This window comes from Loxodonta africana, chromosome 12, assembly GCF_030014295.1.
Source record: "Loxodonta africana isolate mLoxAfr1 chromosome 12, mLoxAfr1.hap2, whole genome shotgun sequence".
Taxonomy (NCBI): Eukaryota; Metazoa; Chordata; class Mammalia; order Proboscidea; family Elephantidae; genus Loxodonta; species Loxodonta africana.
Window position 1 is genome coordinate 96264489 of NC_087353.1, and position 17560 is coordinate 96282048.

The following is a 17560-nucleotide window of genomic DNA, read 5'->3' on the forward strand; positions in this document are numbered from 1 at the left end:
GGCCAAACGTGGACAAGTACAGAATATCCTTGCACTTGAGAGGTGGGCTTCAGCTATCTGAATTCACCGTGTGGCAGAGAGAAGCCCCATGCCAGTGAGGTGTTCTTGTACAGTGAAACCTAACCCCTTGTTCTTGTTCCATCAAAAGAGCTAATTTTTTTTATCTCAGCTACACGATTTCTGGGCACTCAAGGAGGCCCGAGGAACACCACCCCGATCCCTCCCAGGCCTCAGAGGCCCCGCCCTGCCCCCACTCACCTTCGGAGCAGGGACTGCTGTAGGCTCTTGCAGGTGGCGAGGGACTCCCCGGTGAACATGTGGCACACGACGACTTGCAGGCAGCGGCCCATGAAGGCCACTACGGCGTCGGGCTGAAGCGTGCCGCTGCGGGAGACCAGACACAGGCGCTGCAGGCAGGAGCACTGGCTCAGCGCCTGGAAGAACTGCGCATTGGCACTGAAGTAGGGCTGCTCAAGCCTGCGGGGGAGAGGGGGCAGTGTGAGAGGCCGCAGGGAGGGACTGCCTGGCCACTGCAGGACAGACAGATGGACGGACCAACGGATGGGCCCACTACCAGCAAGGCCCCCTGGCCGTCCCCATGTCTGCTGGCACTACCCCTCCTCTGCCCGAGCGCTGAGTGGGCACTCAGATCCCAGAGGACCCCCTGGAGATCCTGACCTGGGGGAGACCCCATGGGATTGAAGGAGCCAGCCAGCCCCTATCTACAGACCCAGCTAAGCGTTACTGGCTGGTTCTTGTCCTGCCACCCATTCAGTGTGCCCGCCCACCTGCCAGAGGCTTTGGCACCCCCAGCCCTTCTCAAACACTGCCACACTTCACAGGGAGACGGGAGGACAAAATTAGGTGTGGTCCCTGCCCTTGGGGAGCATGTGCAACGGGGAACGCAGATACACCCAGCACCGCTCAGCCTGGGAGGAATGGGCACCCTGGGGTGGGGGGAGTTCGGGGAGAGGGTGGGGAACCTGAGCTGGGAGGGTCTGCGCTACTTCAGCCAGAACAGAAAGGTGGGGACAGTACTGGACAGACCCAAGGCCAGAGGGGTGGGCTCAGGCAAGTGGGCCAGGCATAGGAGTTAAGACCTCAGCCTGCAGACAGCAATGAAGGATCAGAGGCTTCAGCCTGGGTCGGTTCTGGAAAGATGGACAGGGAGAGCCGAGAGTGCACAGCAGCAACCAGGCAGGAGCCCCCGTGACAGGCGGGAAGGAGGTGCCAAGCGTCTGCACTGAGGCCACAGCTAGCAAGGGGGACAAAGAAGGGGCGAACCCAGGGAAGTGGCAGGATTTGGGAAAGCAGAGTAGATGAGAGCATTCCACATCCTTCCACAGGAGTTGGTTTTGAGGGTGCAGTGATGATGGGGGGGCACGCTGCTTGAGGAACTGAGGAAAATCTAAAGAGAAGTGCAGCTGCCGGCTGGAAACACAGTGCCGGAAGCCGGAGATGATGCCAGGGCCTGTGGAAAGTGCTGGCTGCAGGTGTGCAAGCTCCTCCACGCTGAGAGTTGGGTGATGCGCAGAGAGGGCCAGAGAGAAAGAGAAAGGACCCCACAGACTGCCGGACTGCAAGACGGATGAGAAGGGAGTAGAGGAGGACAGGCTGAGAACCCTAACAGGGAAATGGGCTGTTGTGGGGTAGACTGTGTCCCCCCAAAAGACATGCTCAAGTCCTAACTCCTGTACACGTAAACATGACCTTGTTTGGGAAAATGGTGTTTGCAGCTGTAATTAAATGAAGATAAGGTCAAACCATTTTGGAAAACAATATGACACTTCCTTAGAAAGCTAGAACTAGGAATACCATATGATCCAGCAATCCCACTCCTAGGAATATATCCTAGAGAAATAAGAGTCGTCACATAGATAGACATATGCACACCCATGTTCCCTGCAGCACTGTTCACAAGAGCAACAAGATGGAAACAACCTAGATGCCCATCAACAGGTAGATGGATAAACAAACTGTGGTACGTACACACGATAGAGTTATTACACAACGATAAAGAACCACCATGAACCTGTGAAGCATCTCATAACATGGATGAGTCTGGAGAGCATTATGCTGAGTGAAATAAGTCAATCACAAAAGGACAAATATTGTATGAAACCACTACTGCAAAAACTCAGGAAAAGGTTTACATACAAAAAAAACCAATCTTTGATGGTTACCAGGGAGGGGTAGGGTGGGGATGGAAAAACACTTAACAGATAATAGATAAGTGGAAACTTTGGTGAAGGGCGAGACAGTACACAGTACCGGGGAGGCCAGCACAACTTGTACAAGGCAAGGCCATGGTAGCTCCACAGACACATCCAAACTCCCTGAGGGACTGAACTGCTGGGCTGAGGGCTGTGGGGACCGTGATCTTGGGGAATGTCTGGCTCAATTGGCATAACATAGCTTATAAAGGATATGTTCTGCATTTTACTCTGGTGAGTAGCGTCTGGGGTCTTAAAAGCCTGTGAGCAGCTATCTAGGATACTCCACTGGTCTCATCCCTTCAGGACTAAGGAAGAACAAAGAAAACTAAACATACAAGGGAAAGATTAGTCCAAAGAACTAACGGACCACATCTACCACGGCCTCCACTAGACTGAGTCCAGAACAACGAGATGATGCCTGGCTACCACCACTGATTGCTCTGACAGGGATCACAATAGGGGGTCCTAGACAGAGCTGGAGAAAAATGTAGAACAAAATTCTAACTCAAAAAGAAAGACCAGACTTCCTGGCCTGACAAACTGGAGAAACCCTGAAAGTATGGCCCCAGGACATCCTTTCAGCTCAGTAACAGGTCACTTCTGAGGTTCACCCTTCAGCCAAAGATTGAACAGTTCCATGGAACAAAACAAGACTAAAGGGGCGCAGCAGCCCTGGGGCAGGGACTGGAAGGCAGGAGGGAACAGAAAAGCTGGTAATAGGGAACCCAGGGTTGAACAGGGAGAGCGTTGACATGTAGGGTTGTTAACCAATGTCATACAACAATGTGTGTACTGTTTGATGAAAAACTAGTTTGTTCTGTAAACCTTCATCTAAAGTACAAGAAAAAAAACAAAAACCGAAGATGAGGTCATATGGGAGGAGGGTGGGCTCCAACTCAATATGAATGGCGGCCTTTAAGACGAGGAGAAGATTAATGATAGCCTACAGAAGAATCCTGACCAAAAGAGATGAAAATGCAGAACCCAACTTTAAATTCTCATGGAATCTGGACTTTCTGGAGTCATTAAGGCTGGATGAACCCCTGAAACTATTATCCTGAGATAATCTTTACAAGTTTAGCCTTAAACCAAAACTATTCCTTGAAGTCTTCTTTGAACCAAAAAATGGATTAGTAAAGTACGACTGCTTTGAGCTTCCTGCCCTTGTAAAGAATTACCTATGTAAAATCAAACTGATAATGGCAACTCGAAAGGCTGAATGGGAAGCTTGGAGAGCAATGACTTTAAGATACTGGTGGCGGAACAATGTGGAAAAGGACAGCGGGAATGGTAGCTCAACTTGAACAATGTAATCAGTGTCACTGAATTACACATGTAGAAATTGTAGAAATGGTGCATCTTTGGGAATATTTTCATCAAGATAAAAAAATTAATGGAAAATAAATGAATAAAAGGGGAAGAACAAAAAAGAGGATACGAAGACACAGACAGGGAGAAAGCGAAGACAGAGAAATTCCACTGAATGAATTTCATCTCTCAAGAAACAGAGGGAAGAATTCAGACAGACTAGCAGACACCAGGGGCTCCTTGGAAACTCTACGTGGCAGTTCTACTGTGTCCTATAGGGTCGCTATGAGTCGGAATCGACTCGACAGCAGTGGGTGGGAGCAGACACCAGACCCCTGCAAAGAGGACATGCGGATGCGTGACGTTCTGCTTCACCCTGGCCAAGGACAAGGTAACTGCCTAGGTCGGGCCGAGCCCAGAGAGCAAAACAGTGGCATTTCTACTATTGAGTTGAATTTTGTGCGGCTCACTTTTCACATGAAAACATCTGAACACACCACTCGTTTCTATCTTTTAAAAAGACCTTTAAACTAAGTGACAATTTAGCCCAAAGAGTAAAGATTGTCACCCTTGAGTATTATGTTTAAAAATTATCTATATGAGACTAAAGGGTCAACAGCTATTTCAAAACACAGATGAGAAAGTTGCGGGGCAGGGAGATAAGGCCAAGGGAAGTGAAACAACTAGAACAGAAATAACAAGAATGTCGACAACGTGAAGAATGGAACCAACATCACTGATCGTTATGTCTAGAAACTGCGGAACCGGAGTGGGTTCTGCAGTGTGTATTCTCACCAAAAATAAGAAAAATCAATGAGCTTTAGATAAAAACATCATAAAAAAGTTATCAAAAAAAAAAAAATCCTAAGGCAAGTGTCCCTTTGCAGACAAGAGTGGGAGTTGTGAGGCTGCTTGGGGTACCAAACCACCTGGACCTGTGGCTGCTGAGCACAGGGCCCACCCAATACAGCAGAAAACAAGAGAATGGCGGGCGGAGACAGCAGGCCTGCTCTCGCGTTGGCCACTAGGTGGCAGTACGGGTTCGTGTTACTGCGACACTCCCTCTGGAGTCCTCAGGATTACACACCAAGCAACCAGTGCGTGCATGCGCATACGTGTGCGTGCACACGTGTGCGTGTACATGTGTCTATTTCTGCGCACGTGTGTACATACTTAGATTTTTTTTTTTTTTTTTCAGCTAGAGAGCCACTTCCTGATTTTTCTACCCTGAAGGATGAGGCCTGTGAACCAGACCCTGTGTGGCTCTATCACGCACTCCATGTGCCCCATGCCCCACAAAACCCAAATGGCATGATCACAAGGGAGCCAGCACGGCTGGACCTCCTCCCAGCGCCCCAAGGGCGAGTGGGGCCTGACATGCCCCCACGAAGGCAGAAGTGGGCCCAATGCGGGGACAGGGAACAGGAGAGCCATGGTAACGAGCCTGACATGGAAGGCTTGACCCTTGACGCTACCAGTGCTCCCTCAAGCTCCCACCAGCAAGGCGCTGGCTGGTATCCACCACCCAGAGAGTGCTAGGGTCTCGCCTGGCTTTGTGCACACAGGAGGGCCCACAGGATCACGGTGAGGGGCCTCCCTGGTGGCCTACCCCTCATCCTGCTTGCCCAGCACCCAGGTTCTTAGGGTACCTGGTCCTCAGGCCATGCAAGGGTTTGGTTCTGAAATGGTTCCCTTGGGCTTCCACCCAAAGACGCTGCCCTGGTTCTGGATCCCAAGAGGCCTGGGGAAATTTGGGGTAACTTCTGCCTCCTCCTCCACTACCAGGCAAGGCTTAATTAAACCAAGTCTTCAGAGAGAAAAGGCCAGTGTCTGCCTAGCCTGTAATCCTCTTGCTGCCCAGGTGCCACCAAACTAAAACTCCTTGTTCCCACGCCGTTTCCTCCCTATGGGAGCTGCCCTAGCAGAATGAAGCAGAGGCAGCTCCTGGCCAGGAGCAGGCTGGCACGGACCGCCAATCCATGGAGGCCGAGTCCCGGAGGAGTGGCTGAGAAGGGCGCAGCCGGCCTGGGCTCCCCAGCTGCCACTCAGGAAGACTCCACTGAGAAGTACAGCTACCCTGGTAGCCAGGAGGCCACCTCGCCTGGGCCAGAATGCCACAGTGAGCCGGTAGGCCACCTCTCCTGGGCTGGAATGCCACAGCGAGGGGCACCACCTGCTTCTTTCACTCCCGGCCCCAGGTTTCACTGGCAGCAGATGTGGGAACCCAGAGGAACGGGACCATCTGGCCGCGTCTCAGTCGTGTTTGCTCTGTAGTCGTCCTGGCTCGGAGTAGGCGTGGTGCACAGCCAGCCACTGGGCACAGGAACTGGTCGCGTTACCAGGCTGGCCTACAAAACCCCATGTGTGGCCCAGGTGCCACAGGCCACCAGCCTCAAAAGCTACCCTGTGTGGACACAACAGAGGAATCCTGACAGAACGGGAAAAAACATGGAACGGAACTTCAAATTCCCAAGGAATCAAGACTACTTGACACACAGGGCTGGAGGAACCCAGGAGACCACTGTCCCGAGATACTCTTCATGCCTTGAAACGAAACTATCCCCTGAAGTCATCTTTAAACAAACAAACAAAAAAAAAAACAGTTTAGAGGGTAAAGAACGCTACCCTCAAGTATTGGGCTTTTTAAAAAAAATTATCTCTATGAGACCAAAGGGGCAACGGTAACTCTAAAGAATAGATAAGGACTTGAGAGGCATGAGAATAAATGAATGGGGTGAAATAAGCGCAACAGAAAAAACGAGAAGATTAACGTAGTGCGGAAGATGTAACCAATGTCAGTGAACAATATGTGCAGAAACTGCTGAACAGGAACATGTTTTGATGTACATATTTTCACCAAAAATGAAATTTTTCAAAAATGTAAAAAGCCACGCTGCGTGCGTGGCCCAGCTCCCATGGGGACACTCAGGCACAGGATCCCATCCAGGCCGCTGGAGGTCACGCAGGGCATTATCTCATCTGATGTTCCATGGCCCGGGTGGGAAACCCTCCCCACCCCACTCAGAGCAGCAGATGAACTGGGCAAGTTCATTCCCTCTCTGCGAGTGGCCTTCCTCATCTGCAGAATGGAGACAATCACTCCTAGACGTGCAGACCGCTGGCAGTATTCAGGGGTCAGCACGTGTCAGCATGTGGCAAGCACCTAGCAGACGGCTAAGAGCTCACGTGTGCCAGCATTTCCACACTTGGCTCCTGGAGCACGGCAGCTCGGTCGGTCTCCCCCTCGCCGGGAGCTCCTGTCTGCCTCCCTACCGATCCTCTGCCTCATCCTGGTCAGTCCCTGCTGGAGCCAGCCACAGCCCAACCTTCCGTCTCATTGAGCCGCTCGGCCTACAACCAGCCACACGTGGAGGACTGCGCCCTCTTGGGCCTGGCCTGGCACATGTCCTCAACTCCAGACCTGTGTACAGCAGCCCAGGAGAGCACACACCCAGGGGTGACGGCCCCTCATACTCCATGTGCGCCCTCAACCAGTCTTGGCTGCGCCAACCCTGTCGGTCCAACCGTTCAGGCCAAAATCTGAGGGACCATCTGATCTCTCTCTCTCACCCCACTTATCTGATCAATCAGCAAATGTTCTGGATTAAAGGCAAAACCTGGCCATTTCTTGCCGCCCCCACTGCCACTGCCTGTCACTTTCACCTGAATGACTCGTGTTGCCTTCCGGCGGTGGCCTTGCTTCCCCATGCCCCTGTCTATTCCCAACGCAGCAGCCAGGGTCACCTCTGCGTCTTCCTTCTTCCCTCCAAGGCATCGTCCAGCTCCATGGGCCTCCTGCCACCCCGTAAAGACTCAGGCCCACTCCTGTCTCAGGGTCTCAGCTCTAGCCCAGCTCAGCCCACCAATTTCCAACTGTGGGGACTGGGGATAAACATTCTAGTAGGAATCCATCCCATATAGGCTTGGGAAATGGCATGGGCCCAACAGCAGCTGGGGTCAGGATCCCGAAGCCAGGTCCCACCTCCTTTCCTCTCTCAGAGGGGCCCTGCCATCCTGCCCCAGAAGCAGCCGTCCCGCCATGGTCCCGGCCCTTCCCGGCTGATCTCTCCATAGCCTCCATCCCACCCCTCTGGCTCACGCTGACCTCAGAGGCCTTTCCAACCTGGAAATCCAGCCTGCCCCTCTCCTAGTCCTGCCCCGCCTACCCTGTCTCCCCCACCCCCACCTCACCTCCCTGCGTCCCCACACTGAACCCTGTCCCACCTCGCTGAACCATTTGGCTTTCTGAGCACGTGGCGCAGATTTAAGTCCCTGGGGTTTGTGCACATGCCGCTAACTCTTCCCAGAATACCTGGCTACCTCCTACTCACCCCTGAAGAAATGCAACGTTGGGTCAGAAGGCCCCAGGGTCGAATCCAGGCACCCGCACTTAGCAGCTCTGTTGTATGGGAACAAGAGCACCCGCCTCCGAGGATTACCAGGATTAAATAAGAGTAGTATCAGCAGCATGAGGCAGTCACCCATGGTTCTGTGGTGGGACTCTCACCTTCCATGCAGGAGACCTGGGCTTGATTCTGGCCAACACACCTCATGTGCAGCCACAACCTGTCTGTCAGTGGGGGCTTGTGTGTTGCTGTGATGCTGAACAGTTTTCAGCGGGGCTTCCAGTCTCAGAGAGACTAGGAAGAAAGCCCTGGCAATCTACTTCCAAAAATCAGTGAAAACCCTACGGATCACAACAGTCCGACCTGCAACCAATCGTGGGGATGGCACAGGGCTGGGCAGTGTTTCATTCTGTTGTGCACGGGGTCTTCATGGGTCGGGGGTCGATGAGGGCAGCTAACATCAACATATTAAGAACACCATCATATACAGAATCACCAAGATAAGCACGGTTAATAAAGATAACAATGTGACATTCAGGTCTCAATCCTTCCTGCAAACCCTCCCTATGGCTCTGGTGGGTTACTGGCTCCCCTCCAGACCTCATGCACTTTCCCCCACCCCACCCCCAAGTTCTGTCACCAACACATCCCTTTGTAAGGCCCCCGCCCAGACTCTGAGCTTGAGGACAGGCCTGCGGCACATCCACCCGGCGGCTAGAGCGCCTGGTAGCCATTCAGAGTGCCCAGTGAGAGACAGGGCCCCTCACGCCCCCTCGGCCAGCCCCCTCACCTGAGGTCCTTGAGGCGCCTGCAGTACTTCAGCATGTCCGAGAGGGCAGACATGTAGACCACCTTTCCCATCATGCCTAGGTTGGCCAGTGAGAGCGACTGCAGCTGCTGGCACTGCAGGCCAATGCTGACCAGCCCGGAGCCCGTCAGGATGCTGGGCAGCTGGGCCAGCGTCAGGTGCCGCAGGAAGGCCAGCTGGCCGATGGCAGCCACCTCAGCGTCACCGACACTCTGCGCCCGGCTGCAGGGTGGCAGGGAGTTCCGGATGGCGGGCTCGTTGCGGGGCATGGCGGAGGAGAAGCTGGAGCCTATGAGCTCCAGGCGCTCCAGAAAAGGCACGCTCCGCAGCAGCGACCAGAACACAGAGGCGGGTTGGGGCGCTGGCTGCCCTGCGAAGGGGCTGGGCCCCGATGGCACACCGATGCGCACCTTCTTGCCGAAGCCCCGTGGCACGGCATGCAGAGCCGGTGGTGCGGGTGCGCGGTCGGCCCGGGGTGCCGAGTCAGCGACGGCACAGACGGGTAGGGCCAGGGAGCGCAGGTGACGGAGGCGGGCCAGCAGCTGGCAGAGGTGCCTGCCCAGGCCCTCGGCGCTGTGGTGGTGGGCAGCCGAGAGGTTCAGATGTCGCAGGTTGCAGCAGGCGCCCACCAGCGTCTCCAGGATGCTGCTGTCAATCTCGTCCTCTGCCTTACGGAAGAGGGTGTCCGGTGAGAGGCAGTGGACACAGCCGCTGAGGTTCAGGCTGGCCAGGCTGCGCAGGTCCCGGCCACCGTTGATGACCCGCTGGATCAGGTGGCCACCGGACAGGGAGCAGCGGCTGAAGCTGAAGTAGAAGGGGTTATGGAAGCGCATGTGCTGCAGCAGGGCCGAGCCATTCAGCCAGGACTTGGGCAACTGCAGGGCGTCCAGACAGGCGTTGCGGGCCATCGAGTCCAGCAGGTTCTTGGTGGCCCCGCTCTCGGCGAAGCTGCCAGGTACGGAGATGAGGAAGGCGTGCAGGTTCTCGGGCGTGCGGTCGCTGAGCACGGCCAGGTAGAGGCGCACCACCTCCTGGTTGATGTAGCCGGGGGCCAGGCGGGCATAAAAGACCCGCAGGTTCTGGTAGTGGGGCACGTTACTCTGGCCCACCATGAGCTGGCCAGAGAGGATGGCACCCTCGCGTGTGCGGTCCAGGATCTCGAAGTAGAGCAGCAGCTTCTGGAGGCTGGTGCAGCAGGGCACCACGCCATAGGAGGGCGTGAAGAGTGTCTGCCGCAGCTCCTGCACGCGGCTCAGGGTGGCCTTGCACTCGCTGCTCAGCTGGCTGGCGTCGAAGCCAGGGCTCACGTCGATGGCCAGTGAGCGCAGGTGCTGCAGTGCCGAGAGTACCTTGGAGAGGCGCAGGGAGGTCAGGTGGCAGCCCGAGAGGTTCACCTTCACCAGGTTGCGGCAGCGGGCCACGTGTTCAACGGTGGCGCCCGACAGCCAGTAGCAGCCGGCCATGTTCAGCTGCTGGATCTCACGGCCAATGGCCTTCACCAGCTGCTTCACCTTGTCCTCACTGGCCTGCAGGGTGGCAGGGAGGGAGAAAACGGCTGAAGGCACCCAGGGATCTCTGTCACCCCTTGAGGACTCACCCCCTACAACAGTCAGGGAGCCACGAGGGACCCTGAGACACTTGGGAAAGCTGGCCTCCTCCTCTCCCTTCTGTTATGGGTTGAATTCTATCCCCCAGAAAGGGATGCTGAAGTAAGTCCTAACCTGGTACCTGTGAACGTGACCTTGTGTGGAAATAGGACTTCTGAAGAAGTTATCTGTTAATGTGAGGTCATACTGGAGTAGGGTGGGCCCTGATCCAATATAAGTAATGCCCTTATAAAGAGAAGAGACACAGAGAGACAGACACAGGGGAAGACCACCACGTGAAGGTACATCTGCAAGCCCAAGACCACCTGGGGCTACCAGAAGCTAGGTGAGAGGCATGGACCAGATTCTCCCTCAGAGCCTTGGAAGGAATCAACATGGCTGACACCCTGATTTTGGACTCCCAGACTCCAGAACTGAGAAACAGTGAATTTCCATTCTTATACGAACAGAAGAGTTTCTGGTATTCTGTAACAGTGGCCCTAGGACACTGAGATACCTTCCCACAAACCTATCTGGAGCCAGCAGTCACAAACACCCAGCGCGGAGGGGCCAAGCTACAAATCCTCCTGCCCTGAGAGCACGAGAGAGCCAGCAGGACCACGGGTCCCACCTGGACGAGGCTCCTCAAGTCCTTCTAATCCACGAACAAACCTCGAGTCAGGCTCTAGCACACGAGCCGTGGCTGCTGCTTCCCTTCATATCATACACATTTTCCCATCATTAAACCCTCCTCAGAAACATGCTGAGATTTTAAATCTTAAAGCGAAAATATCCCTAGGTCTTCTTAAAAGGCACCACTTTACAACAGATGAGAAGAGTTGGGGGCAGTGGTGGTTCAGTTGGGAATCCCGAGCGCCTTCCAGCAGACCCAGGTTTGATTCTCAGCCAATGAACACCATTCACAGACAAAGCCCGTCCGTTGGTGGAGGCTTGTGTGCTGCTATGAGGCTGACGAGGCCTCAGTGGAGCTTCCAGACAAGATGCAGTAGGAAGAAAGGCCTGGCAATCTGCTTCCAAAAATCAGACAGTGAAAACCCAAGGATCACAACAGTTCAATCCCTAACCAATTATGGGATGCCACAGGACAGGACAACATTTTGTTCCTTTATGCGTGGGGTCACCACGAGTCAGGGGCCGACTCAATGCCAGCTAACAGCAACAACAAGGACAGTTAGAAGCCCTTTCCGTATCTCCTAAAATTTGGATTCAGGTCAAGGCCCTAAAGAATTCTGTTTATTTATCTGTAAGATATATCATCAACGATTTTCGATACGGGTTCCAAGGCAATTCAACAATGAAAAGAAAATCTCTTCAATAAATGATGCTAGAACAATGAGACGGCCATACACAAAAAAGGGAAGCCCGACCCCTATCTCATACTACATAAAAAAAAATTAACACAAAATGGATCTAGACTTAACCTTAAGAGATAAGCTTATAACGTTTCTGTAAGACAACCTAAGAGAATTCTTCGTGACCTCGAGTTTAACAGAGACTTCTTAAATATGACACAAAAGGCATGAACTCAAAAGGAAAAATTCAGTATATTGGACCTCACCAAAACTAAAAGTATCTGTTCTTCAAAAGGCTGGCCCCCGGACACCTTTTCAGCTCAGTAAGGAGGCCACTCCTGAGGTTCACCCTTCAGCCAAAGATTGAACAGTTCCATGGAACAAAGCCAGACTAAAAGGGGGTGCTAGCCCTGGGGCAGGGACTGGAAGGTAGGAAAGAACAGGAAAGCTGGTAATAGGGAACCCAGGGTTGAGAAGGGAGAGTATTGACATGTCGTGGGGTTGTTAACCAATGTCATACAACAATGTGTGTGCTGTTTGATGAGAAACTAGTTTGTTCTGTAAACTTTCATCTAAAGTTCAATTAAAAAAAAAAACTCCAAAAAAAAAAGATATTCCAGAAAATGAAACAGCAAGACTAGGAGAAAGAATATTCACAATACATATACTTGACAAAGGACTTGTATCCAGAATATATAAAGAACTCCTACCAGTCAATAAAAAAAACAGAAATAACTCAATAATAAGTGGATGAAAGACCTGAACTTGTGAAAAGAATACATACGAGCAGCCCGTACTTTATGAAAAAATGAGTGACAGCATCCTTCCTCAGGGAAATGCAAGTGAACACCACAAGGAGATACCATTTCCCACCCAATGGAATGGCTAAAGGGAGCCCCAGTGTCTCAGTGGTTAAAGCAACTGACTACTAACTGAAAGGTCAGCAGTTCAAACCCACCAGCTGCTCCATGGGAGGAAGATGTGGCATAAAGATTACAGCCTTGGAACAGTTCTACTCTGTCCTATAGGGTCACTATGAGTTGGAATCAAGTTGACGGCAACAGGTTTGGTTTGGCATTTTTGGGAATGGCTAAGAATTAGACTACTGACAACACTAAGAGCTGACAAGGATACAGAGCAACTGGAACTCTCCTGCACCGCAGGTGGGGTGTACAATGGTGCACTCCCACTGTGCCGCTGAGAAGCGTATGTCTGTAAGAACTCCAACACCTAGCCTAAATCCAAAAAAACCAAACCCACTGCTGTCAAGTCAATTCCGACTCATAGCGACCCTAGAGGACAGGGCAGAACCGCCCCATAGGGTTTCCAAGGAGCACCAGGTAGATAGCTGTAGCTCTTAACTACTATGACACTAGGGTTTCCACATCTAGCCTAGGACTCAGCTTTTCACCCGTAGGTACCTACTAGAAAGTCAGTTTCCTTCCTGTCCCCATGCCTGAAGCCCCTCTCTCCTGGAACAATGTCTACCTATATCTGCCCTCTCCCCAAGAACCTACTACACACTTTTCTGCCCCTTGCTCTTATCACTTAACATATCTTGGAGACTGTTTCAGCCAAGCTTCTGCATGCCCGCCTCCTGGCTGAAGGGCTGGGCCAGGCCCTAGACTGGCTGGCATTCAGGTTGTTTCCAGCCTTCTGCGCTTGCCCCTTGGCCCCTGCTCCCACCTCACCTGATAGTCCTTCTGCAGCAACACAGTATGGATGAGGCTCTTGTCCAGGCAGAGGGCCGCCAGCTTCCGGCAGGTGCGCTGAACGCTCAGCACCAGGTCTGTGCTCGGCACATGGCTCAGGATGTGCAGCAATATCTCATCGGAGAAGTCCAGGAGGTGGATGCCGCCCGCCACCGGGGCCGCCAAGGTGCCTGGGTCATCCTCATTGTGCATGTCCTGGAAATCGGGAGACTCAAGTTCCTGAGGGCTCCCTGAGAGTGGCTCTCAGTTCGGGAAGAAGACAAGCCAAGAGAAACCCATGGGAAAGTATATGCTAGAAGTCTTAACCACACAGCAAAGAATTTGTCAAATTCTGCAAGAAAGGCTACATGAAATTAGAGAAACCTCCACTGAGCAACAAACCATAAAAATCCTTGTAACTAAGACACACAGCAAACAGATGACATTTTTCAATCTGAAAATCAGTAATAAATAATAGGAAGTGTGCAACCTATTCCCATTTATCTTGCTTTCTGGTTAGAAACGCATTTTGGTGTTTCCAATGTCTCCACATTTCGTTTTGCTTTGCTATAGATACCTGGCAAGCTTAACGGATTTCTGCCCAAATGTGGCCTTCCACCCAAATGATCAATGCCTCTTCCATTTATATAACCAAGAAGGAGAGGGACCCACCCTGGGCTAATGTGACATGAAATCCTCAAATCGAGCACAAAGGAATTCAGAAGGATATGTTAAATGGAGCCCATGAGGGGCAGAGAGGGCATCACTGGTCCAGTGGTAGAATTCTCACCTTTGGTGCAGGAAGCCGAGGCCTGATTCTAGCCAGCCACCACACATCTGTCAGCGGAGGCTTGTCTGTTGCTATGATGCTGAACAGGTTTCAGCAGATTCCGGACTAAGATACACTAGGAAGAGAGGTCTGGCAATCTACTTCCGAAAATCAGTCAATGAAAACCCTATGGAGCACAATGGTCTGAGCCACAACGGATCACAGAGATGGTGCAGGCAGCTGCAAACAACAACAAAGTGGGGGGCGGAACCCTGTTTCCTCCCCAACACTTTAAAACACCCCAAAATGTCTCACCAAGGGTCCCCTCTCTCTGATGACCACTCTCACAGAAAGCCCAGAATCACTGCTACTGCTTTTCCTGGCTAGTCTGTCTGCAAGGAAACCCTCCGGTCCAGCCTGCCCCTTCTCCACCCTTCTTCCTGTACGTATTTGGAAGGATGGAAGCTTCGAATTTTTGAAAGCCCTGCCTGTTGCCATAGCAACCTTGAGGCCGTGGAGGAAGCGCCTGTCTGCATACCTCCCGCAGCAAGGGCGAGGGTGGGAGCCAGGGGTTTTCCGGGAAGTCTGGCTGCGAAATCCCTTTACCCTGTCCTGCTGGGCTCAACATCCTGCAGAGCTCTCAGAGAGGGTTTTCAGGAATACTTCCCACCCATTCTCCCTGGGAGCAGGAAGCCTCTCTCATCTGCCAAAGAGAAAGCCACAGCAGACCCCCGAGGGCCCGGCCAGGGTTGTCGTCACTGCTGTTGTTAGGTGCTGTTGAGTCAATTCCGACTCAGTGACCCCATGTTTCAGAGTAGAACTGCCCCATAGTGTTTTCTAGGCTGTAATCTCTACAGGAACAGGAAGTTTATCAGGAGGGTCCAGAGTTCCAGGGCTCACCACAGCGCAACGGTCTCTCCTACCTTTTCTTCTTCAGTGGGAGGCAACGCCAGGTGGTCTTCTACTTCCCCTCCCTCTGTTCATTTGACTTTCCCACAATACCTTCCTCCTGCTTCACCTTCTAGAAGGTCAGAGGCCAGCAGTCAGACCCCAGAACTCAGCTGCACCATGTCACTATAATCTGGGTCCAGGGTTTTCAGTCATAAGAAACTTTTCCCTAGCACACAACTGCCTAGCGTCCAATCACAGAATCACCTAGGAACCTGTCAAGAATGAGAGTTCCAGCCCCCACCTAACAACAACAATAGAAAAAGCTGCTGTTGTGTCAGCTCTGACTCGTGGAGCCCCCATGTGTGTCAGAGTAGAACTGTGCTCCACAGGGTTTTCAATGGCTGATTTTTCAGAGGTAGATTACCAGGTCTTTCTTCCGCAGTGCCTCTGGGGAGCTTCAAACTGCCAACCTCTTGGTTAGCAACTAGAACGTAACCATTGGTGCCACCCAGGGACTCCAGACCCCACCTAGGCCTGTGGAATCCATCTCCAGGAGAGAGACTTGGGGACCAGCCTCATCAGGTGAGTTTGGGAGATGGGGCTCTGGCACAAGAGGGCCTGGGGTAAAGAGGAAACCAAAGGGCTTTGAAGTCACAAGACTGGTTTTGCATCCAGCTGACCAGCCTGAGATGCACCCCTTCTGAACCTCAATTTGCAGACTTATCAAAGTAAGAAAACCGTCACAAAACTCACATGGTTAAGGCATTCGGATGAGAACACAGCATAGAACATGTTGCAAAAAACTTGAGCATCATATAAGTTCTGTAGTTCTACTAACTATACTGAATTTTTCATAAAAACCACCTAGAAAGTACAAAGAACCCATTGCCCTGGAGTCAACTCCAACTCACGGCAACCCTATAGGGCACACTAGACAGTAACCTTTACAGAAGCAGACTTCTGTATCTTTCTTCATAGTTAGCAGCCAAGCGCTTAACCACTGAGCCACCAGGGCTCCTTTAGAAAGCACAAGAAGAATCCTGATCATAGGGAGAAAAGATGGAAGATAATTTCAAATTCTCATGGAATCCAGACTTTCTGGAGCCACTGAGGCTGGATGACCCCCCCCCCCAGGGACTATTGCCCGGAGATCATCTTTACACCTTAAACCAAAAATATTCCCTAAGATCTTTAAACCAAACAGCAGTCTGGCTTAACTAGTAAAGACTGTCTGCCTTGAGCACTGTGCTCTTTTAAAGATCTATATGGGATCAAACTGACAACAGCAACTTGAAAGGTCAGAGAGGAAACTTACAGGGCAGTGAACTTATACCACGCAGGGAACTCCTTATTCACTAAACTCAACGGCTGATGTGTACTTGGAGGAAGGGAGGGCCCTGAGAACCAGGACCCTATAAGACCAAAGCACCAGACCATCACCACCGTCATCACCCCCAAGCACAAACAACTAACCCAAACCTGCTACCACAGCCAGGCTTCCCAAAAACTCTGCCTTGGGGAAATGGGGCTTCCTGGCCCTGCAATCCTCTCATCTACAGTTACCCCACACCCTTCCCCCTCAACCAAGAAGACACGAGGGCCACTTCTGAGCCAAAGTCACTCCAAATGAAGTGGAGCTGCCAGCAACCCCTATTCACTCTGTGAAAACATTTGAACCTCTCATTCTGTCTCCCCAGAACACAGACAAACCCCAAAGACTTAGGAAGCAGGTTCAATCACGTGAGCCCTGGAGGGTGACGGGCATAAACACAGGAACACAGACCTGTGGGCAGAAGGCAACAGAAAGAACTACAGGCCAGACCTGTTCACAAGGTGTGATCAGGAGCAAAGCATTTCCCACAGAAGAGGAGTGTTTGCCGCTGTGGCTGGGAAGACCTTGAATGTTTACCTATCACAGGCCCAGAGCAGCTGGAGTAGGGGAGGCACTAGTCAATATTCCCTCTACCCTTATCTGCAGAGAAAATACCTTGCACTACAATACAGGGACGCACTGGGATTCCCCATCGGACCCAGTTTTGTGGAGACTCCTGGGAGGAATTTCAGGGTAAGTTTCCCCGGTGAAATGACTTTTCTTCCATCACTCCTTCCACACACACACAAGTCACACAACAAGCAGACTCCAGATGGAAGTGAGCTAGACTGAAATTGACCGTTGAGAGAGAGAAGACGGGTGGGAAGTGGGGCGGAGGGGGAAAGTCTCAGAGCTGCGAGAGCCGAGCCAAGACATGGGAACATGAGGAAAGGGCCAGGGAGGCCTAGAAGAGCCTGCAGACTGGAAGGGCGGAGGGGCGGGCAAGGAATGGAAAACTGAAGGGGAGGACAGGGCCGGGACTGGGGGCGGAGAGGACGGGCTGGATGGGGTCAGAGACGAGGTTAGGGTCGGGAGCAAAAGGACGGGGCGGGGTGTTCGCCATGGATCGGGAGGGAAGGACCAAGACCCGCCGACACCAGGGTCGGAGAGGAAAGGGTCCAGGGCCGGGGTGGGAAGAACAGCGCAGGTGCAGCGTGGGAATGGGAAGGACCGAGTGGGGCCGGGGTTGGGCTGAGAAGGACTGAATGGGGCCGGGACCGCCGAGGCAGGGAAGAGCGCGGAGAGACGTGCAGGCCGTAC

At 52.5% G+C, this 17560-nt stretch overlaps 1 protein-coding gene across 6 annotated transcripts in view; it reads right to left on the reverse strand.

Annotated features, from left to right (window-relative positions):
- Positions 1-17560, reverse strand: part of FBXL18 (F-box and leucine rich repeat protein 18) — a 41979-nt gene that overhangs the window by 24290 nt on the left and 129 nt on the right. For 5 of the 6 annotated variants that reach the window (XR_010323700.1, XR_010323698.1, XR_010323699.1 and 2 more), the window contains exons 2-4: positions 13269-13484; positions 8661-10204; positions 259-477 (exon numbers count right to left, since the gene is read on the reverse strand). Coding sequence is in view for 3 of the 6 variants with exons in the window: in XM_010596268.3 (XP_010594570.1) it covers positions 259-477; positions 8661-10204; positions 13269-13484 (1979 nt within the window). In the remaining 3 variants the exon portion in view is untranslated. Of the gene's footprint in view, positions 1-258; positions 478-8660; positions 10205-13268; positions 13485-14058; positions 17543-17560 lie in introns of those variants that run through there. The other variant, XM_064296006.1, reaches the window with a different exon arrangement.